The following is a 17,068-nucleotide window of genomic DNA, read 5'->3' as shown; positions in this document are numbered from 1 at the left end:
GTGTGTATGTATTTGTATACATTTTGTTTCAAAAATATACTCACACACATATATGTACACAGATTCATTTATAATCATATTTTATGTTGAAAGAAAATGTGAGAAAGAGAAGATAGAAATAAAAAGAATGAATGCTTCAATTAACACGAAATTAAATGGATGTGGAAATGTAGACATGAAGATTTAAGGAAAATGCTATACATAAATTTAAATGATGAATTACTTTTCATATCTTAATGCCTCAAAGTCGTTAAAATCTTAATTACACTTTCTTTTAAGCAATGACAAAATTTCTACCAGATAGAGAGGCTGAATATATCCAAATTGATTTTAAATTTCTCCTTCTGCTTTAGGTAAGAGTACACAACATACCTTTGCACAGGAGAAACTAAATGAATGCATTAAGAAGCTTAATCTCAGTTTCCTGAACAAAATTATTTGACAAATGTTTGTATTTAATTCCTAATGCTAATATAAAATTTCCACACTTGTGATTTAAAACAAACATATTTATGCTCCTACAGTTCTGGAGGTCATAAGCCTGAAATGGGTCTTGTTGGGCTAAAACCAAAATGCTGTCAGGGATAGATTCCTTCTGGATGCTTCTGTCTAATCCAGACAGAATCCTCAGTGTCAAATTCGTTGAAAATTTTAAATCATGGTTGGGACAAGGGTCTGGGAGGTTAGACCTCTGGAATCCAGCAGAGTTTGTGAGGAAGGACTAATAAAAACTGGCTTCTCTTGATTTTAACCTGATCTATTAGGAGCACAGAATCTCCAGGAAAACTTTTCCTTCCATCCAGAATAGTGTCCCACAGGGAAATTGTGTGCTTAGAGATTGTAGTAACATGAGGGAAATGTGCCTAATGAGCAGACATAGGGAGCTGTAAATGTCTCCTCTGCTCAGTCCCTCGGCCTGTGCAAGCTCAGGCTGGATAGGGCATCGTTGCTGCTTCTGGAGTCCTAAGTTTGGCTGAGACTAATGCTAGACTCCTCCCCGCTGTCTGGCATGGAGCTTCAGTCTCCATCATCAACCATCCAGGAGGAATTTGGACTTCCACTCGGTGACGTTCTTCTTAGAGCGTCCAACCAGGTGAGTCCGAGAGCCCAGCAGGTACTGCTAGAAAGGGTCAGAGAGAATCAAAGACAAGCATAGACACCTGCGGTCACCTGAGAGCCACCAGCCTGAACCAAAGCCAAGAGACTGCACAGCTGTTTTCTTGCCTGATTAACTAATTAACCAATGTATTTATCATGCTGAAAAGAGAGGTGAACACTGAACTCAGCAACATGTGAGTGACTGTTGACAATTAAGTGATAGCAGCCCAATTAGAGAAGGGAATGGGAGGCATAAAATGCTTCCAGTAAAATGGAACATGTCCAAAGGGTTTTACAGTTAGAGGGAGTAGAAAGATAGAGTATCACGCAAGGAAGGATGTCCAGTGAAGTGAGGGCATTTCCTTTTTTTAAATAGGAGGTTTTCAAGTGTGTCTTCATGTTGATGAGAAAGATCCAGACCAATGCGTTACTTGCAAATATTACCTTTCAACAACAGTTCATAAGACATTCACTTCATAGTATATTCTTTAATTCTGGGTATTCACATTAAAAAAAACACTTTGACTTGATAAATAAAAAGGGGTAGGCTAAATAGCTTTACCTTGCAATTATTTCATACCTGTGAGCTGAATATATTTGTGGGTTAATTATTCAGCTGTTTTCTATATTGTAAATTGTCTGTACAAGTTCTTTAGACATTTGTATAATGAGGTCAGAGTGGTTTTATTCTTGTTTTTGACTGCATTCTTCTAAACAGGGAACCAGAGATTTTTTCACTAATTTTGCTCTTTGTCATTGAATTCTTTTATGTATAGATGAATATGTTGGAAATTGTGAGTGTTTAATAATAGTGTGGGGTCAAATTTATAACTCAGTCATATTGTGTTCTCTCTATTGCTTTTTCAGATTTTATTTTTTATTGAAAGTATTTAGCTGTCACTTTTTTATTCTTCATTTGTGAATCATTGCTATATACAAAAATGAAAGTGAATGTTCTTTTGTATACTTAATGCTAATGTCATCATTTATACATATTACCAACTAGTGTTTACATCTCTTTTATTCCTTATTGTTCCCTTTGGCCTTTTTTCCGTTGTATCTAATTCTGAAAGTTGCATTATCTTTGACCGTCATCTCAAAGACATTCTTTTTTACATTTGAGTAAATGTTAACTTCAACTTCGGTAACTATATTTGAATCCACATATCTTTATATGAGAAGAAATATAATTTAGATACTGTTCTTCTCAAATTTTAAAAGCCATTCTATTATATTATTTTATTTCCAAGTCTTTGGAAATTTAATCTGGAATTATTTAACCTGTGTTGGTACTAGTAAATTATTATTATGTCTTTATATAAGTTAGTTTTAGTTTCTTATTCAATTTTGCTTCATACGGCTGTTTTGAAACCACTATACTAAGCCGAATTTTATTCCTCTTGACAGTATTTATTCCATAAGTACTTAGTTCCTTTTAAAATTATCTTTCTATGTTATGCACACACACATATTCATACTCTTTTATACACAATCATGAATAGTATCTTGTGCCCATAATAAATGATTTCTATGTGTTAGGGAAGTCTTGTTTTCTGTGTCCCCTCTTCCGTCTTACTCAGCAACACCTCATGGACCTATCTCCAATAATTAGTGCAAAGTGGATTAATTATTTCAATGGCTGCAAAATGCTTTATGTTATAGCTATGTTATTCACACTTACACTTTCTTTCTCAATATATTGCTATTATAACAATTATACAAAAATATTTTAAGATTGTTAAATTAAAACTCTGCTTCTCCACCAAAGGCAATATGGTTCCCCCCAAAATCAGGAACACCCAGAGGAACGTTGAGGGACATGCAGAGACGTTTTGGGCTCTCCCATGGGTAACTGTCATAGTGGCTGAGGATACTCTCGGCATCCAACAGGGCACTGGACAGACCCCACTGCCAGGACTGATCCAGTCCAGAATGTACACAGTGCCGAGAAGGAGAAATCCCGAGTTAAAAATATCTATATTTTCATACTTATAGCTGTCTTCAGGTTGTCTCCCCAACGTGTAACACTTCACATTTCTGCCAGCAAAATTAGAGAATCCTCTTTTGCTACCTGTTTAGAAATTCCAACTCCAATCAAAGTGAGCGAACTTTAGTTATCTCACAGGTTGAGGAATGAGAAAGAGATTTCTTTTGAAGCTAATCCTCAATTTGAGCAAATATTCATATACTTGATCCCCATGGTCGTTATAATATACCTATTATTATTACATGTCCATGAATTATGCATCCATTATTCTACAGTTGGCAGCATTTCAAGTATTTTTTTTTACAGATTATTGTTTATTGACTTTTGGTTGGATTTACTGTCCATAAATAGTTTTAAATTTTATATAGTTAAACATCTCTATCTTCTTCCTTCAGATTTTCTTGCCTTAATTATGGTGGATTTGCCTACCTGTAGTTTTTGTTTGTAGTTTATTTTACATGTTCATCTGTTTTTTACCTACATGTTCACCTAAAGTGTACTATTTCCCTTTACATTGAGGTCTTTAATCCCTCTGATATTTGAAGATGTGTGAGACAGAGTATCACTTCATTTTGTCCAGATGGACACTGAAGTATGCCAGCTTTTATGAAATAATACACTTTTACTATCTAAATTGAAATACACCTTGCCATATATTAAATATCCATAAGTACTCAGAAATAATTTATGATTCATTCAATAAATAATAACAGAGCATCTGCTACATACCAGAGTATTCCAGGTACCTTTATGTTATGTCAATGTCTTTGCTAAATTAATTATTGATCCATGCTGATATTGTCCAATTACTGTTATTTTATGTCATATTTAAATTTTTTTTGATGTCCCCTTCTATTTTGTCTGAGTTGTATGAAACAACTCTATTTAACTGGCTTCATTATCTCTGCAAATCCATTTATTTCACAACTCTTCACTTTCATAAATTTGTTTCTATATAAGTGCCCATATATTCACATACTATTTTGAAAAACTACAATGAGAAATGCAAGTGAAGGCCCTGCTCCTTTGGAATTTACATTAGAATGGTGAAGTCACAGTACAATGACATAAATTTGTGTATTACATAGGGTCCTCAGCCATAAATCTTATGAAGAAAGTTATTCAAAGTCAGAGGACACATTGCCACGATGTGTACAGAATTTCATAGAGTATGGTTTGAAGGGGCCTTAGCATGTTGTACAAAGACCAGAATCAGGACTAGAGTATGCCCATTGTATTTGTCAAAAAAGAGATTAAAATATAAAGTTGAGGAAAAATAAAGAAAAGATGCACATAAGAAAAGTGAAAGTGACTTGCCTCAACTCCCAAGAGATCATATAAATTCCAGTTGGTCAAATAAATATAGAAAAGGCACAGAAAACCAGGTCTTTTACTGCTCCATATATAAGATGTTCAACTTTTGCTGTTCTTTGCATATTTTCATTTGTGAAGTGTTGATTTATTCCCTTATCACTTGTTTCTTTTGGAGTACTCCATCTGTAAGGTGATTGACACCATACAGATATCACTACTTTTGTCTTCTGGCCAAGAATATTTTTACTCTTTTGTTATTTCTCTGGGTATCAGGGAGATATAAGGAGAGTTTGCTTACTACCACAACACCAAGGATGCTTTTTCTTCTTCATGAATTCTCAGGGACCATCTGAACTACTAGATCTTTTTTTCCCACCCATGCCCATTCCACCTCTGTCTATTGAATAGGCCGTTTATATTTCTTTAACTGCAGGGCAGAAAATGACCTTATCTAACTGGATTCTCAATGTCATTTCTCCATGGGACGCTCACTAATTGGAATTTCAGATACCATTTCTATGGTAATGACAACTGATAATTGATATGGCGAGCTTGAGTTATACGTACTTCTAGCTTATTATTGGGGCTGCAGGTGAAAAAGTCATGGTAAGAACACAGCCCAGGAAACAATAGTCTGACGTGTGTGTGTGTGCTTTGTGGAGTGTGAGCAGTCCTCAGAACAGGGGTACATAGTCTCACATATTCCAAGGTGACACTTATAATACAGAGGCCAGAACTCAACAGATGGTATTAAGGAGGGGATCTATTTCAATTTACAGGATGACTTTGCAAACAGATTTATGAAGCACATGAGCATATACAGCATGGATGAGTGACTCCCTTTGTCTTGACGTTTAACCAGCAGAGAGGCCACCTGTTTCTTAAAATTGTCTGACACCATCTCTGGTCACACTCACTTTCTTATTCTCCTTCTCACACTTGCTTCCTTTTTTGGATGAATAATGAAAATGGTAAAATCCTTGGGGCCTTTGCAGTAGTTGTTTCTTCTGCCAGGTGTGCTCTCGGCTCTTGTCGTCTTTTCCTTGAGGTCTCTGGTCAAAAGTAGCCTTATTTACTGGTGTTTATCGAACACCAATTAAAAAATAAAACTCCCATTAACTCTCTGCTTTATACTGGCTTTTCTTTTCTTCATAGTACTTGTAAATATCTGGCATATTGTATACTATTTTTATTTGCTTATATTCTTTCACCATTGTTGATTGCAGTGGCTTTTATCTTTCAGCACTCTATACTCATGGCCTAGAAAGTGCTTGGAACATGTTCAAAACTTAGTACATATGTCTCAAATGCACGAAAAGTATACTCAGTAAGACAATATAATGCATGAACTCCTGGGGAAAATGCTGAGAATGGGTCAAAAATGCCTAATCAGAGATGAACAGGGAATCACTTAAAGATGGCAGATCCATGCATAAAATATGGAAATTGATTTCTTTGAAAGTAAAATATATAAATTGTAGCATTCCAGCTATGTAAGTAATGCCATTTGTGTGAAATTAGTGATGGTGCCTCATAAATCTGTAATTAGCTGAGAATCTCTGTGCTGTGTTTCTAAGACTCACGAATCTCTGCATTGCTGTAGTGTTCTTCTTAAACCAAGTTATGATTAGTTCATTCATTTTTATATCTAGGTTAATCTAGTTTATAAAAAAACATAATTATCAAATTAATTCTACAGCACTATATAACACTTTTCTTTCAATGTAACCAGTGTAGCCAAATGTAACACTTTTCTTTCTTCCCAGTTAGAAGATGTATCAAACGCACTTCTTCAGAGTGACTCAGCTCCCTGTGCTCTAGATCCTACCCTGAGTCACGTGTCATTAGATATTTTCCTTTTAACTAATTTATGAGAGTGTAATGACTTAAACTAAACTGCATATATCTAAAAAGTTCAGACAATAGAGGGAGTAGAGAGACTGTCCAGGGTGACACCAACAAGACTCAATATAACATTTCTAGCACCAGTCCACTCCCAGAAACATCAAATTAAACAGCTATCCATCCACCAAAATGGCTTCGCAGGAGCCAAGGATTCCAGATAGTGACTACAGCACCTTGGTGGAGCAAAATAATAAAAAAAGACACATTGAAGAGAGTAAAAAGGACAATCGCACATTACCCCTGTCATGCCTACCCCAAACCTGTGCATCCCAGTGTGGAGAGACACTATCTAAGTGGGGACAGTAGATTGAGGTTAGCACCAGACTTAACCTCAGATTCCAGTGCCAGGCTGACACCTCTGAGCCTGGACTCAAGACCACATCCTGCACATCCAGTTCCTGGTCTGCTCCAGCACCAAGACAGAACTCAGGCCCCAGGCAGTCTCCACCAATCCAGGCTCCCAGCACACTCAAGTGCCAGACTGAACTCTGATGTCCAACTTTCTGGCTCCAACTGGCACCAGGCTGACATATGTGTCTCCAGCCTCTAACCAGCTCCCATGAACTGAAGATTCTGCCCCCCAAGGTTCAGGCCATCCCCACAGACTGAATTGTCAAGTCCATCCCCAGCTTCCCTGGCACTTGGTTGGCTACTCTGAACTCAGGATCCAGGACTGACCACACAGATCAAGGTCCCATGCCCATCAATGCAGACTCAAGAGCCAGAACTGCCCTAGAGACTCCAGGCTGTCAGGTGCCAGACTGGACCCCAGGAACCCAAGCATCAGGCCTGCCACTTCCTGATAAAGTCACCAAACCTGCCTACCAGAGCTCTCCAGAAACACCCTCGCCTGCACATAGCACCAGAAAGCCCACGCAGCATCTTTGACAGGCCGAATGCTGAAGGGCTTTGCCCGCCAAACCTAATCTGCCACAACTGGAAGAGATAACCTCACATGTGCAGACGAAGTTCAAGGAGACAAGTATCATGAATATTCAAGAAATATGAAATCAAAATAAAATACGTCTAATGACTGACCCAAGAGAAATAGAGATCTATAAACAAACTAACATTACACTTCAAAGAATTAGAAAAATATAACAAAGTCCAAATTTTGCAGAAATAAGGAGACAAAGATCAGAGCAGAAATAAACAAAATAGAGAGCAGAAAAATAATACAAAATATCAACAAAACAAAGAGCTGGCTTTTGAAAAAGATAAAGTTGACTTTAGCTAGACTAACTAAGAAAAAAAGACATAACTCAAATACATAAAATTGGAAACGAAAGACACTACAATGGATACAACAGAAAAGCAAAGGATCAAAGAAACTACTATAAACAATTATACAAAATAAATTAGATAACCTAGAAAAATGGATAAAATTCATGAAAAATGCAACTTACTAAGATTGAATCATAGAGATTAAAAACAACTGAGCAAACAAATGAAGAGTAAGGAGGTTGAATGAGTAACCTACAACTTCCAAACAAAGAAAACCTAAAGACCAGATGATTTCACTGGTGAATTTTACCAAAATTTTAAAAAATAATTAACACAAATCCTCTCAAACTCTGGCAAATAATTTAACAGAAGGGATCACTCCAAAATTTATTTTATGAGGCCAGCGTTACCCTGATTCCAAACCCAGATAAGGACACTGCAAGAAAAGGAAACTACATGCCAATTGTCCTGATTAATATATTTGCAAAAGTTAGCAACAGAATACTAGCAAACCAAAATTAACAGCACAATGAAAGGATCACACGTTATGTTCAGAGGAATTTATTTCTAGAATACAAAGACTTTTCCCTGTAAGCAAAGAGATCAATGTGATACATCACATTGATAGAATTAAAGGTAAAAACATATATACAATAATCTCAATAGATGCAGAAAATGCTTTTGAGAAGTTGAACATCCCTACATGATACAAACTCCCCAAAAATTTGATATACAAGGATGATACCTCAAAATAATAAAGAACATAGATGACAAGTCACAGGTAACTCAACAGTGAAAGCTTCAAAGCTTCTAATATCAGTAACAAAACAAGTATGCCACTCTTACCCCTCCCATTCAACATACTGTAAGTCCTAGCTGGACAAGTTAGATTTTAAAAAATGAAATAAAAGGCATGCAAAATGGAAAGGAAGATGTAAAATTGTTTCTCCTTGAAGAGGAAATCATCTTATATATAGAGGCCTAAAGATTCTACCAAAAACTGTTAGAAATAATAAATAAATTCACTTATGTGTCAGGATAAAAAGTCAAAGTTCAAAAATCAGTTGAATTTCTATACACCAACAGTGAAATATATTTCTGAAAAAGATAAAGAAAAAATTCACATACAGTAGTATCAAAAGCAATAAAATACTTAAACACAAATTTAACCAGGGAAGTGAAAGATCTATACACAGAAAACTGTAAGATGTTGATGAAAGGCATTGAAGCATACACAAGTAATGGAAAGATATGAAAACTGTTCCATGTTCGTCAATTTAAGATTTAATATTAAAATGCCTAGCTACTGAAAATCATCCATATTCTATGAAATCTATATAAAAATTCAAATGCCGTTTTTCACAGAAATATATATAACAATTCTAAAATTGGTATGCAGCCACAAAAGATCCTGGATGTCCTAGATAATCCTGAGAAAGAAGAACAAAGCTGTCTCAATTTTGAATTTTCTTACAAAGCTGATTAAAACAGTACAGTGCTGGCATAAAAAGAGCAACATGGACAAATAGAACAGAGTCATGAGCCCAGAAATAAACCCATGTGTATATGGGCAACTACATTTAACAGGAGAGCCAGAATACTCAATGGGGAAAGGATTGTCTCTTCAACGAATGGGGCTGAGAAAACTGGATAATCAAGTGCAAAAGAGCGAAATGGGACCCCTATCTTACACCTCTCCCAAACACTAACTCCAAGTAGATTTAAAACCTTAACATAACATCTGAAACCATAAAACTTTTAGACCAAAATATAGGGAAAAAACCTCCTTGACATCGGTTCTAGCCATGGTGTTTTGGATATGACCCTGAAAGCACAAGCAACAGAAGTTAGTATAAACAAGTGGGACAAAATCAAACTAAAAATCTTTTCCACAGCAAAAGAAACAATCGACAAGATGAAAAGGTAAAGTACAGACTAGGGGAAAGTATTTTCAAACCCTGTATCTGATAAGGGGTTAATAACCAAAATATATAAGAAACTTAAACAGCTTAATAGTAAAATACAAATAATCCAAGGAGAAAATGGACAGAGGAGCTGAATGGACATTTTCAAATTACTTTTTCTATCTTAATGTCTCACAAACTTCAAAGGCAGAGCCACGGTTACATTTCTACAATATGAAATTCTCTGAATCAGATAATGAGGATCAATATCTCCAAATTGGCTTTAGATTTCTACTTCTCCTTAAAGAGGAATGATAACATCAAATGATTTACCCAAAGGAGGCTGAATAAATTGAGAGGCTTAAATTCAGTTTCCTTAAACAAAATTTCATTGGATAAATGAGTGTATTAGATTTCTATTGCTGCTGTAACAAATTACCAAGTTAGTCAATTTAACAACAGCACCAGAATATTGTTTTACAATCCTGGATGTCAGAGCCTGAAAGGAGTCTTATTGGGGTAAAATAACGAGGTCGCACATGCTGATTCCCTCTGCAGGCTGCAGGTGAGACTCAGGTGACGCTCCTGTTCCAGTGCTAGAGCCACCTGCATGCCTTGGCTCAGGGCGATTCCCTCAGTTTTAAAACCAGCAGCTTGACAATCTCAAATCTGTCTCTCCTTTAATTCTTCTGTCTCTCTCTTCCATATTTAAAGAACCATGTGACTAAGTTAGTCCTATCTGGATAAGAAACCCTAACATTTTCAAGGTTTATTAGCAACTTTATTTCACTTGCTACCTTGAACCCTCCTTACTTTAAAATAACATATTCAAAGGTCAAAAGGTCTTGGAAAGGACTTCTTTCTCCATTGCATATTCTTGGCTCCTTTGTTGAAAATTAGCTGTCCACAGATGTGTGGGTTAATTTCTGGGCTCTCAATTCTATTCCACTGATCTTTGTGTCTGTTTTTGTGCCAGTACCATGCTGGTTTGGTTACTTCAGCTTTGTAGCATATTTTGAAATCAGGGAGTATGATACCTCCAGCTTTGTTCTTTTTTTCTTAGGATTTCTTTGGCTGCTCAGGATTTTTTGATGTTCCATAAAAATTTTAAGATTCTTTGTTTTATTTCCATGGGAAACATTGTTGGGATTCTTATAGGGGTTGCATTGAATCTGTAGATTGCTTTAAGTAATATGGACATTTTAACTATGTTAATTCTTCCAATCCATGAGCATGGAACCTATTTCCATTTCTTTATGTCTTCTTCCATTTCACTCAACAATATCTTATAGTTTTCAATGTACAGGGCTTTCAGTTCATTGATTAACTTTTTTCCTAGATATTTTATTTTTGAATTGTAACTGTAAATGGGGTTGTATTCATTTTTCCTCCTTACCCCGTCTCCTCCTTTGTGACCTTGGCACATATCTGTGCAGCCCTGAGAGGCATGGCGAGGCCCCTCCTCTTGGGAAGTGTAATAGATACACTTCCCCAAACACACACATTCTGACAGTGAGACAGGCTTTGCTCAGGTAGAGGGTGCAGCTGCCACAGTGCTTTGTGGTCTGCAGAAAGCAGATGCCTCAATTTCCTGGCTCTGTTCTTCAACTTCTGTTCCAGTCACATGATGTCAAGTCCACCCACTGCTCTCCAAATTCAACACCTGGGAGTCAAGCCTCTCTCCTTGACCCTGAGATTACTGACCATGTGGGTGAACTTAACACTTACACGAACAGATCAACTGCTCTATTTCCCATGTAATGGGATTATATTCTTGATTTGTCTTCCTGCTATTTTCTTGTTAGTGTGTAGAAACACAACTGATTTTTGTATGTTGATTTTGTATCCTGAAACTTTATTCCTTAATTATTTCTAACAGTTTTTTATGGATTCTTTAGAGTTTTCTACATATATAATAATGTCATCTGCAAATAGCAATAGATCTACTTCTTTTCCAATTTGGATCCTTTTGTTTTTTTTCTTGCTTAATTGCTCTGGCTAGACCTTTCAATGTTCTGTGGATAAGAATGGCAAGAGTGGGCATCCTTGTCTTGCTCCTGTTCTTAGGGAGATACCTTTCAGTTTTTTCAGTTTTAAATACGATATTAGCTGTGAGTTTGTCGTATATGATCTAGATTATTTTGAGATGCATTCCTTTGATACATATTTTCTTAAGAATTTTTTATCATAAATGGATGTTGTATCTTGCTAAAAGCTTTCTCTGCATCTATTGAGAGGATCGTGCCACTTTTTCTTTGCTTTGTTAATGTGGTATATCACACTGATTGACTTGCAAATGTTAATGTCACTCATCCCTAGAATAAATCTCCCTTAACGGTGATGTAGGACCTCAAAGGATCTTGGGGTTAGAATGTAGGTGTCTTTTGGAGACTCTTATACTGCTTTCAGCAAAGTAATTTTCAGAAGAATATTATTTATTGTAATTCAAAGTTTCTTGTATAAAGAAACAAATACAGATTGTATTACAAACTCAGGAGTATGTGAATACATCTTTCTTTAAAAATTACTTGCAGAAATATTATATTCAGGCGAAAGTCCTAAAACTACTTGCACCTTACTCTAATATAGCAATTTTCCTCAAAGACTGGTCCACAGATTAGGATCTGCAGCATCAACATCACCTAGAAGCTTGTTAGAAATCCAGAGTCTCTGGGACCACAGGAGACCTGTTAATCCAAATCTGCATTTGAACTAGAATCCCAGGTGACTCATGTGAAGTTTGAGAAGTGCCGGTCTTGAATAGATTTTCTTACCTTCTCACCATCGGCATTTGGGACTGGATAAGTATTTATGTTTGTGTTGTCTTGTGCATTTTACATGATTAGCAGCATTCATTTAGATATTGTCAAGTGTCTCAGGGGAAAAATCATCTTTGATTTAAGCATCTCATGACAGCAGTAAAAGAGATACTCCTGTCATATGTGATGTATGCTCTTTGTTCCAAGAAGGTATATAAATTTCCTATACACCCCACACGTTTGGTGCTTTTCCTTCCTTAAGGAAGAAAGGCCCTGGCTACAGTCCTCAATTCTAGCTCATGGTAAACTCACCCAACTTTTGATTAATAAGTTGATTGTGGATTATTTACATCAACACTTGGAAGCACTTTACACTTCCCATTTTATATTCAAACTGGGTTTTCATTAATATCATCTAACTGTCAACATGGCCACTTACATTGCACAGTGCTATGTTCACTTTTGTGTTAGCATCTTCAATAAATACATTAGTTGATTAACCAGCCAGCAAACATCCATGGAGCTCTCTGGTGTCTGGACTAATCTGGATTATCTCTCAGGTGACTTCAGGTAAACGTCCTTGGCTCCCATTTTCTTGAGCCCCTCATTCAGTGTCTGTTAGTTTATTAGACTCACCTGGATGGGAGCTCTGAGGGGGAGGTCTCCATGTGGAAGTCCAAATTCCTTCCTGGATTTGTGATAATTAATGAAGACTGAAGCTCTGATCCCAGACAAGACTAAATTCAGACTAAATTCAGACAAGACTGATTCAGCAAATGGTCCCAAAGACTTTTCATTTATAAAAAGCTCCTAGGTGGTGGTCATGCTGCAGACTCTGGTCTGTGGCTCCCACTTTGAGTAGCAAGGTGTGGCCATGTGTTAGAGAGATGTATAGGTAGTTTTAGGTCTTCTCCACCAAAAATTGTTTTTGTATGTAACTTTGAAAGCAAAGTGTTTCACACATTGTAGGTACTGTCATAAATTTTGTGTTTTGTTCTTTCCTATAAGGCCACTTAAGTCTCATCTACTAGTATGCCTCTGAAAAAGACTTCATAGTAGGCAGAATAAGAGCCTTGAAAGAATGTCCACATCTGAATCCCAAGAAGATATGAAGATGGTAGTTTACAGAGGAAAGGGGCATTGAGCTACAGGTGAAATAAGATTACTAATTATTGGTCTTCAGGTTAGCCTGGATTATCCAGGTTGATGTAATATAATGACAATGCTCCTTTAAATGTGGAAAGAGAGGAAGTAAACTGGAGTCAGAGAGACCATTGAAAATACTATGCTGCTGGCTTTGAAGACAGAGGGAGGGGATGAGCCAAAGGATGCAGGTGGCCTCTAGAAAGTGATTTAAGAATGAAATGCTTTCTCCCCTGGAAAGCCTAGATAGACTGCAGCCCTGCAGATATGCTGATTTTCTCTTAACGAGACCCACTTTGACTGCAAATCCCTAGAAATTTAAGATAAAATTTGTGGTTTTTTAAGCCTAAAATGGTAAGTTGTTACAGTAATAATAGAAATCCAATTCAGAAAATTACCTAGTAACATTTTGTTTGTGATAACTGAGTTTAAACCTCTCAATAAATTCTTCTGGTTTCCCTAGTGTAAAAATATTTTGCGTTGAAATACCACCTTAATAGAAGAATAAAATTAGTGTCACTTTGGAGATTTTTGGTTCCATCAACTAATACAGTGAATTCCTCATTTCATAAGTGTAAATGTGGTTCTGAATTTGAAGCATTAAGATAGGAAAAATAGCATGAAAATTTAGGTCACCCATTCTACATTAAATCTGTTTGTCTAAATTTCTACATTCCTTGAATTTCATGTTAATTCAAGTGCTCATTCTTTTCATTTCTTTACCTTCCAACTTTCTCTAAACATTCTTTCTAGGTAATAGATGGGATAATAAATGATTCTATGTGCATGCACATATATGTGAAAGAATGTGGTTCTTTGAAGCAAAAAATGTATACAAATACACACACATACACATATATGAACCCGTTATTTTATGTGGTAATAAATGATTTAATATTTTTCCTCATCATACATCAGGTCAACTCTGACTCTAACACAATATTATGTCAATCTACTTATTCATAGTCATGCTTGTCTTTCCAAGTAACTTATAATTGGAGACTTTTATTTTGTTATGAATTTTTGCTAGTGGCTATGGTAGGCATGATGGACAGTGAGGTGAATAAAAAAAGAGGGTCCTAATGAGCAGAAAAAATGCACGATCAGTTTAACAAGCAGTATGTTAAATCTGAACTATCAGGAAGAGCAGTTAAGATAGTGATATACAAAGGAATGATGCTCACAAAAGTGAAAAACAGTTGTCACAGATTTTCCACTGTTTAAAATTATAGAAGTACCTGTGGTGCCAGGAGTAGTTTTTTCCACAGGAGTAGTAAAACTCATGACTATTCTTTTAGTTAAAGAAAAGAAAAAATACTCACTATGATATATTTTATTTGAGAAGAAATTATCTTTAGGAGATTCATGTAGTCCCTTGAAATAACTAGAAATTTCCAAATATTTCACACCCAAGGTTAGGAATAACACTGAAAGAGTAGGAAAATGACAAAAGGAAAAACTCTGGGATATCAGAGAGATCACAAGCCTTAATAAAGTAGTTAAATAAATTGTACAGGGAAATTGAAATCAAATAAATAAAATTCCAGGAAACAATAAAAGTGGTATGTCCTACTTCCAAAATCAGATAGGAATTACAATTTTAGGCTTTGACCTTTGAACTCTGCAGTCACTGGCACTTCTTAAACACTAGGACAATTGGTCCTCATATACCTGCTATCCTAAAGAATGTTTTCTGAGCCCTCTTTATGTCTTTGTCATTTCATAGAATGAAAGAACACTCTACTGAACCCAGCTTGCAAGTAGCTGTTTAGGAACAATTTCATGTAAGTCTTTTCAAACATTTCAGTGGAAGCTGCACAAAATGTCCATCACTTTCATAAAATTAAATAACACTGTGTTGAACCCATATTACAAGTAGCTGTTTAGGAACACCTTCATGTAACTGTTTTCCCACATTTCATTATAAGCAGCACAGAATGGCTATCACTTTCATGCTATGATAGAAGACTATGCTGAACACATTTTCCATGTAGCTGTTTAAAGACAACTTCATGTAACTCTTTTCCAACATTCCAATATATGCTGTAGAGAAAGGCTAATATAGCCATACAATGAAAGAACACTGTACTGAATTCAGCTTACATTAAGCTGTTTAGGAACACTTTTATACAAGTGTTTTCAAACATTTCACTACAGACATGCCAAAATATAATTTATTCACTTAAAGAGCTTTTTGCTGAACCCAGAAAACAAAAAGGTGTTTAAGAACTTCTTCCAAGTCTTGGCTATTGTGAATAATGATGTGCCTATCAAAGGGCGAATGGATAAAGAAAATTTGGTGTATATACACAATTGGATACTACTCAGCCATAGGAAATGATGACCTCTGGCCATTTGTGATGACTTAGATGGACCTTGAGGGCATTAGGCTAAGTGAAATAAGTCAGAGGGAGGAAGTCAAATACTATATGATCTTACTCATAAAGTAGAAGATAAAAACAACTACAAACAAACACATAGCAACAGAGATTGGATTAGTGGTTACCAGAGGATAAGGCAGAGGGAGGAGGGTGAAAGAGGTGATTAGGCACATGTGTGTGGTGATGGATTGTAATTAGTCTTTGGGTGGTGAACATAATGCAATCTACACAGAAATAAAAATATGTAACGATATACACCTGAAAGATATACAGTGTTATAATCCAATGTTACTGCAATAGAAAAAAAAACAAACAACACTCTTGAAAGATATAAGATTTAGACTGAAAAAAAAGAACTTCTTCATATAAGTCTTTTTGAACATTTCTGTATATGCTGTACATAACAGTATCAATTTCCCACCATGAAATGGACACTCAGATTCATGAGGACCAATATCTCCCAAATAAGTTGAAACAAAAAATGCTACACTGAAATAGATTATACTTAAATTATCAATAGTCAAAGACAAGGAGGGTAATTTGAAAGCAGCAATGGAAAAGCAATGTGTCACAGTCAACAGATCTTCCATAAGACTATCAGTTTCTCAGGAGAAATTTTGCAGGTCAGAGAAGAGTATGATGATATATTCAAAATATTGAAAAAAAGAAATGTCAATAAAGAATAATATGTTCATGAGTCTGACTTTGACTATATACTTATTTTTAATGGTGAGTTTGACACATTCATATAGTTTTATATTGTTAATTAGGGCCTTTTCATTTTACTTTGAAGAATGCTCTTTAGCATTTCTTGTAAGGCAGGTCTACCAATAATGAACTCCCTCAGCTTTAGTGCATTTAGGAATGCCTTTATGGCTCCTTTATCTCTGAAAGACAGCTTTGATAAGTATAATATTGGTTCAGAGTGAAGGGATGGAAGATTATACCTCAGGCAAATGGCAAGCAAAAGAAAGGGGGGGTAGACATACTTATATCAGACAAAGTGGACTTCAAGATAAAAAGAAAAAGGGAGACAAACATGGCCATTATACAATGATAAAAGGTACAGTCCATCAAGAAGGCATAATACTTATTAATACATATTAATGCATATGCACCAAACGCAGGAGCAACAAATTACATAAAGCAAATATTAACAGACTTAAAGGGAGAAATAAACAGCAATGCACCATATGCCCCTCTTACACCAATGGATCCATCATCTAGATAGAAAGCCAACAAATCAACAGTGGTTTTGAATGAAACACTAGATCAGATGGACTTAATAGATATATATAGAACATTCCATCCAAAAAGAGTAAAATACACATTCTTCTCAAGTGCACATGAAGT

The 17,068-nt window shown here is 35.8% G+C and overlaps 1 protein-coding gene across 1 annotated transcript in view; it reads right to left on the bottom strand.

Annotated features, from left to right (window-relative positions):
* Positions 1–1,030: 1,030 nt before the first annotated feature.
* Positions 1,031–17,068, bottom strand: part of LOC106846129 (olfactory receptor 2L8-like) — a 31,035-nt gene continuing 14,997 nt past the window's right edge. The window contains exons 3-4 of the mRNA XM_014864719.3: positions 5,317–5,474; positions 1,031–1,120 (exon numbers count right to left, since the gene is read on the bottom strand). Coding sequence (XP_014720205.3) covers positions 1,031–1,120; positions 5,317–5,474 — 248 coding nt within the window. The remainder of the gene's footprint in view (positions 1,121–5,316; positions 5,475–17,068) is intronic.

Source organism: Equus asinus, chromosome 10 (assembly GCF_041296235.1).
Source record: "Equus asinus isolate D_3611 breed Donkey chromosome 10, EquAss-T2T_v2, whole genome shotgun sequence".
Lineage (NCBI taxonomy): Eukaryota > Metazoa > Chordata > Mammalia > Perissodactyla > Equidae > Equus > Equus asinus.
The sequence above is the reverse complement of the archived record's forward strand: the minus strand, read 5'-3'. Positions and strand labels throughout refer to the sequence as shown.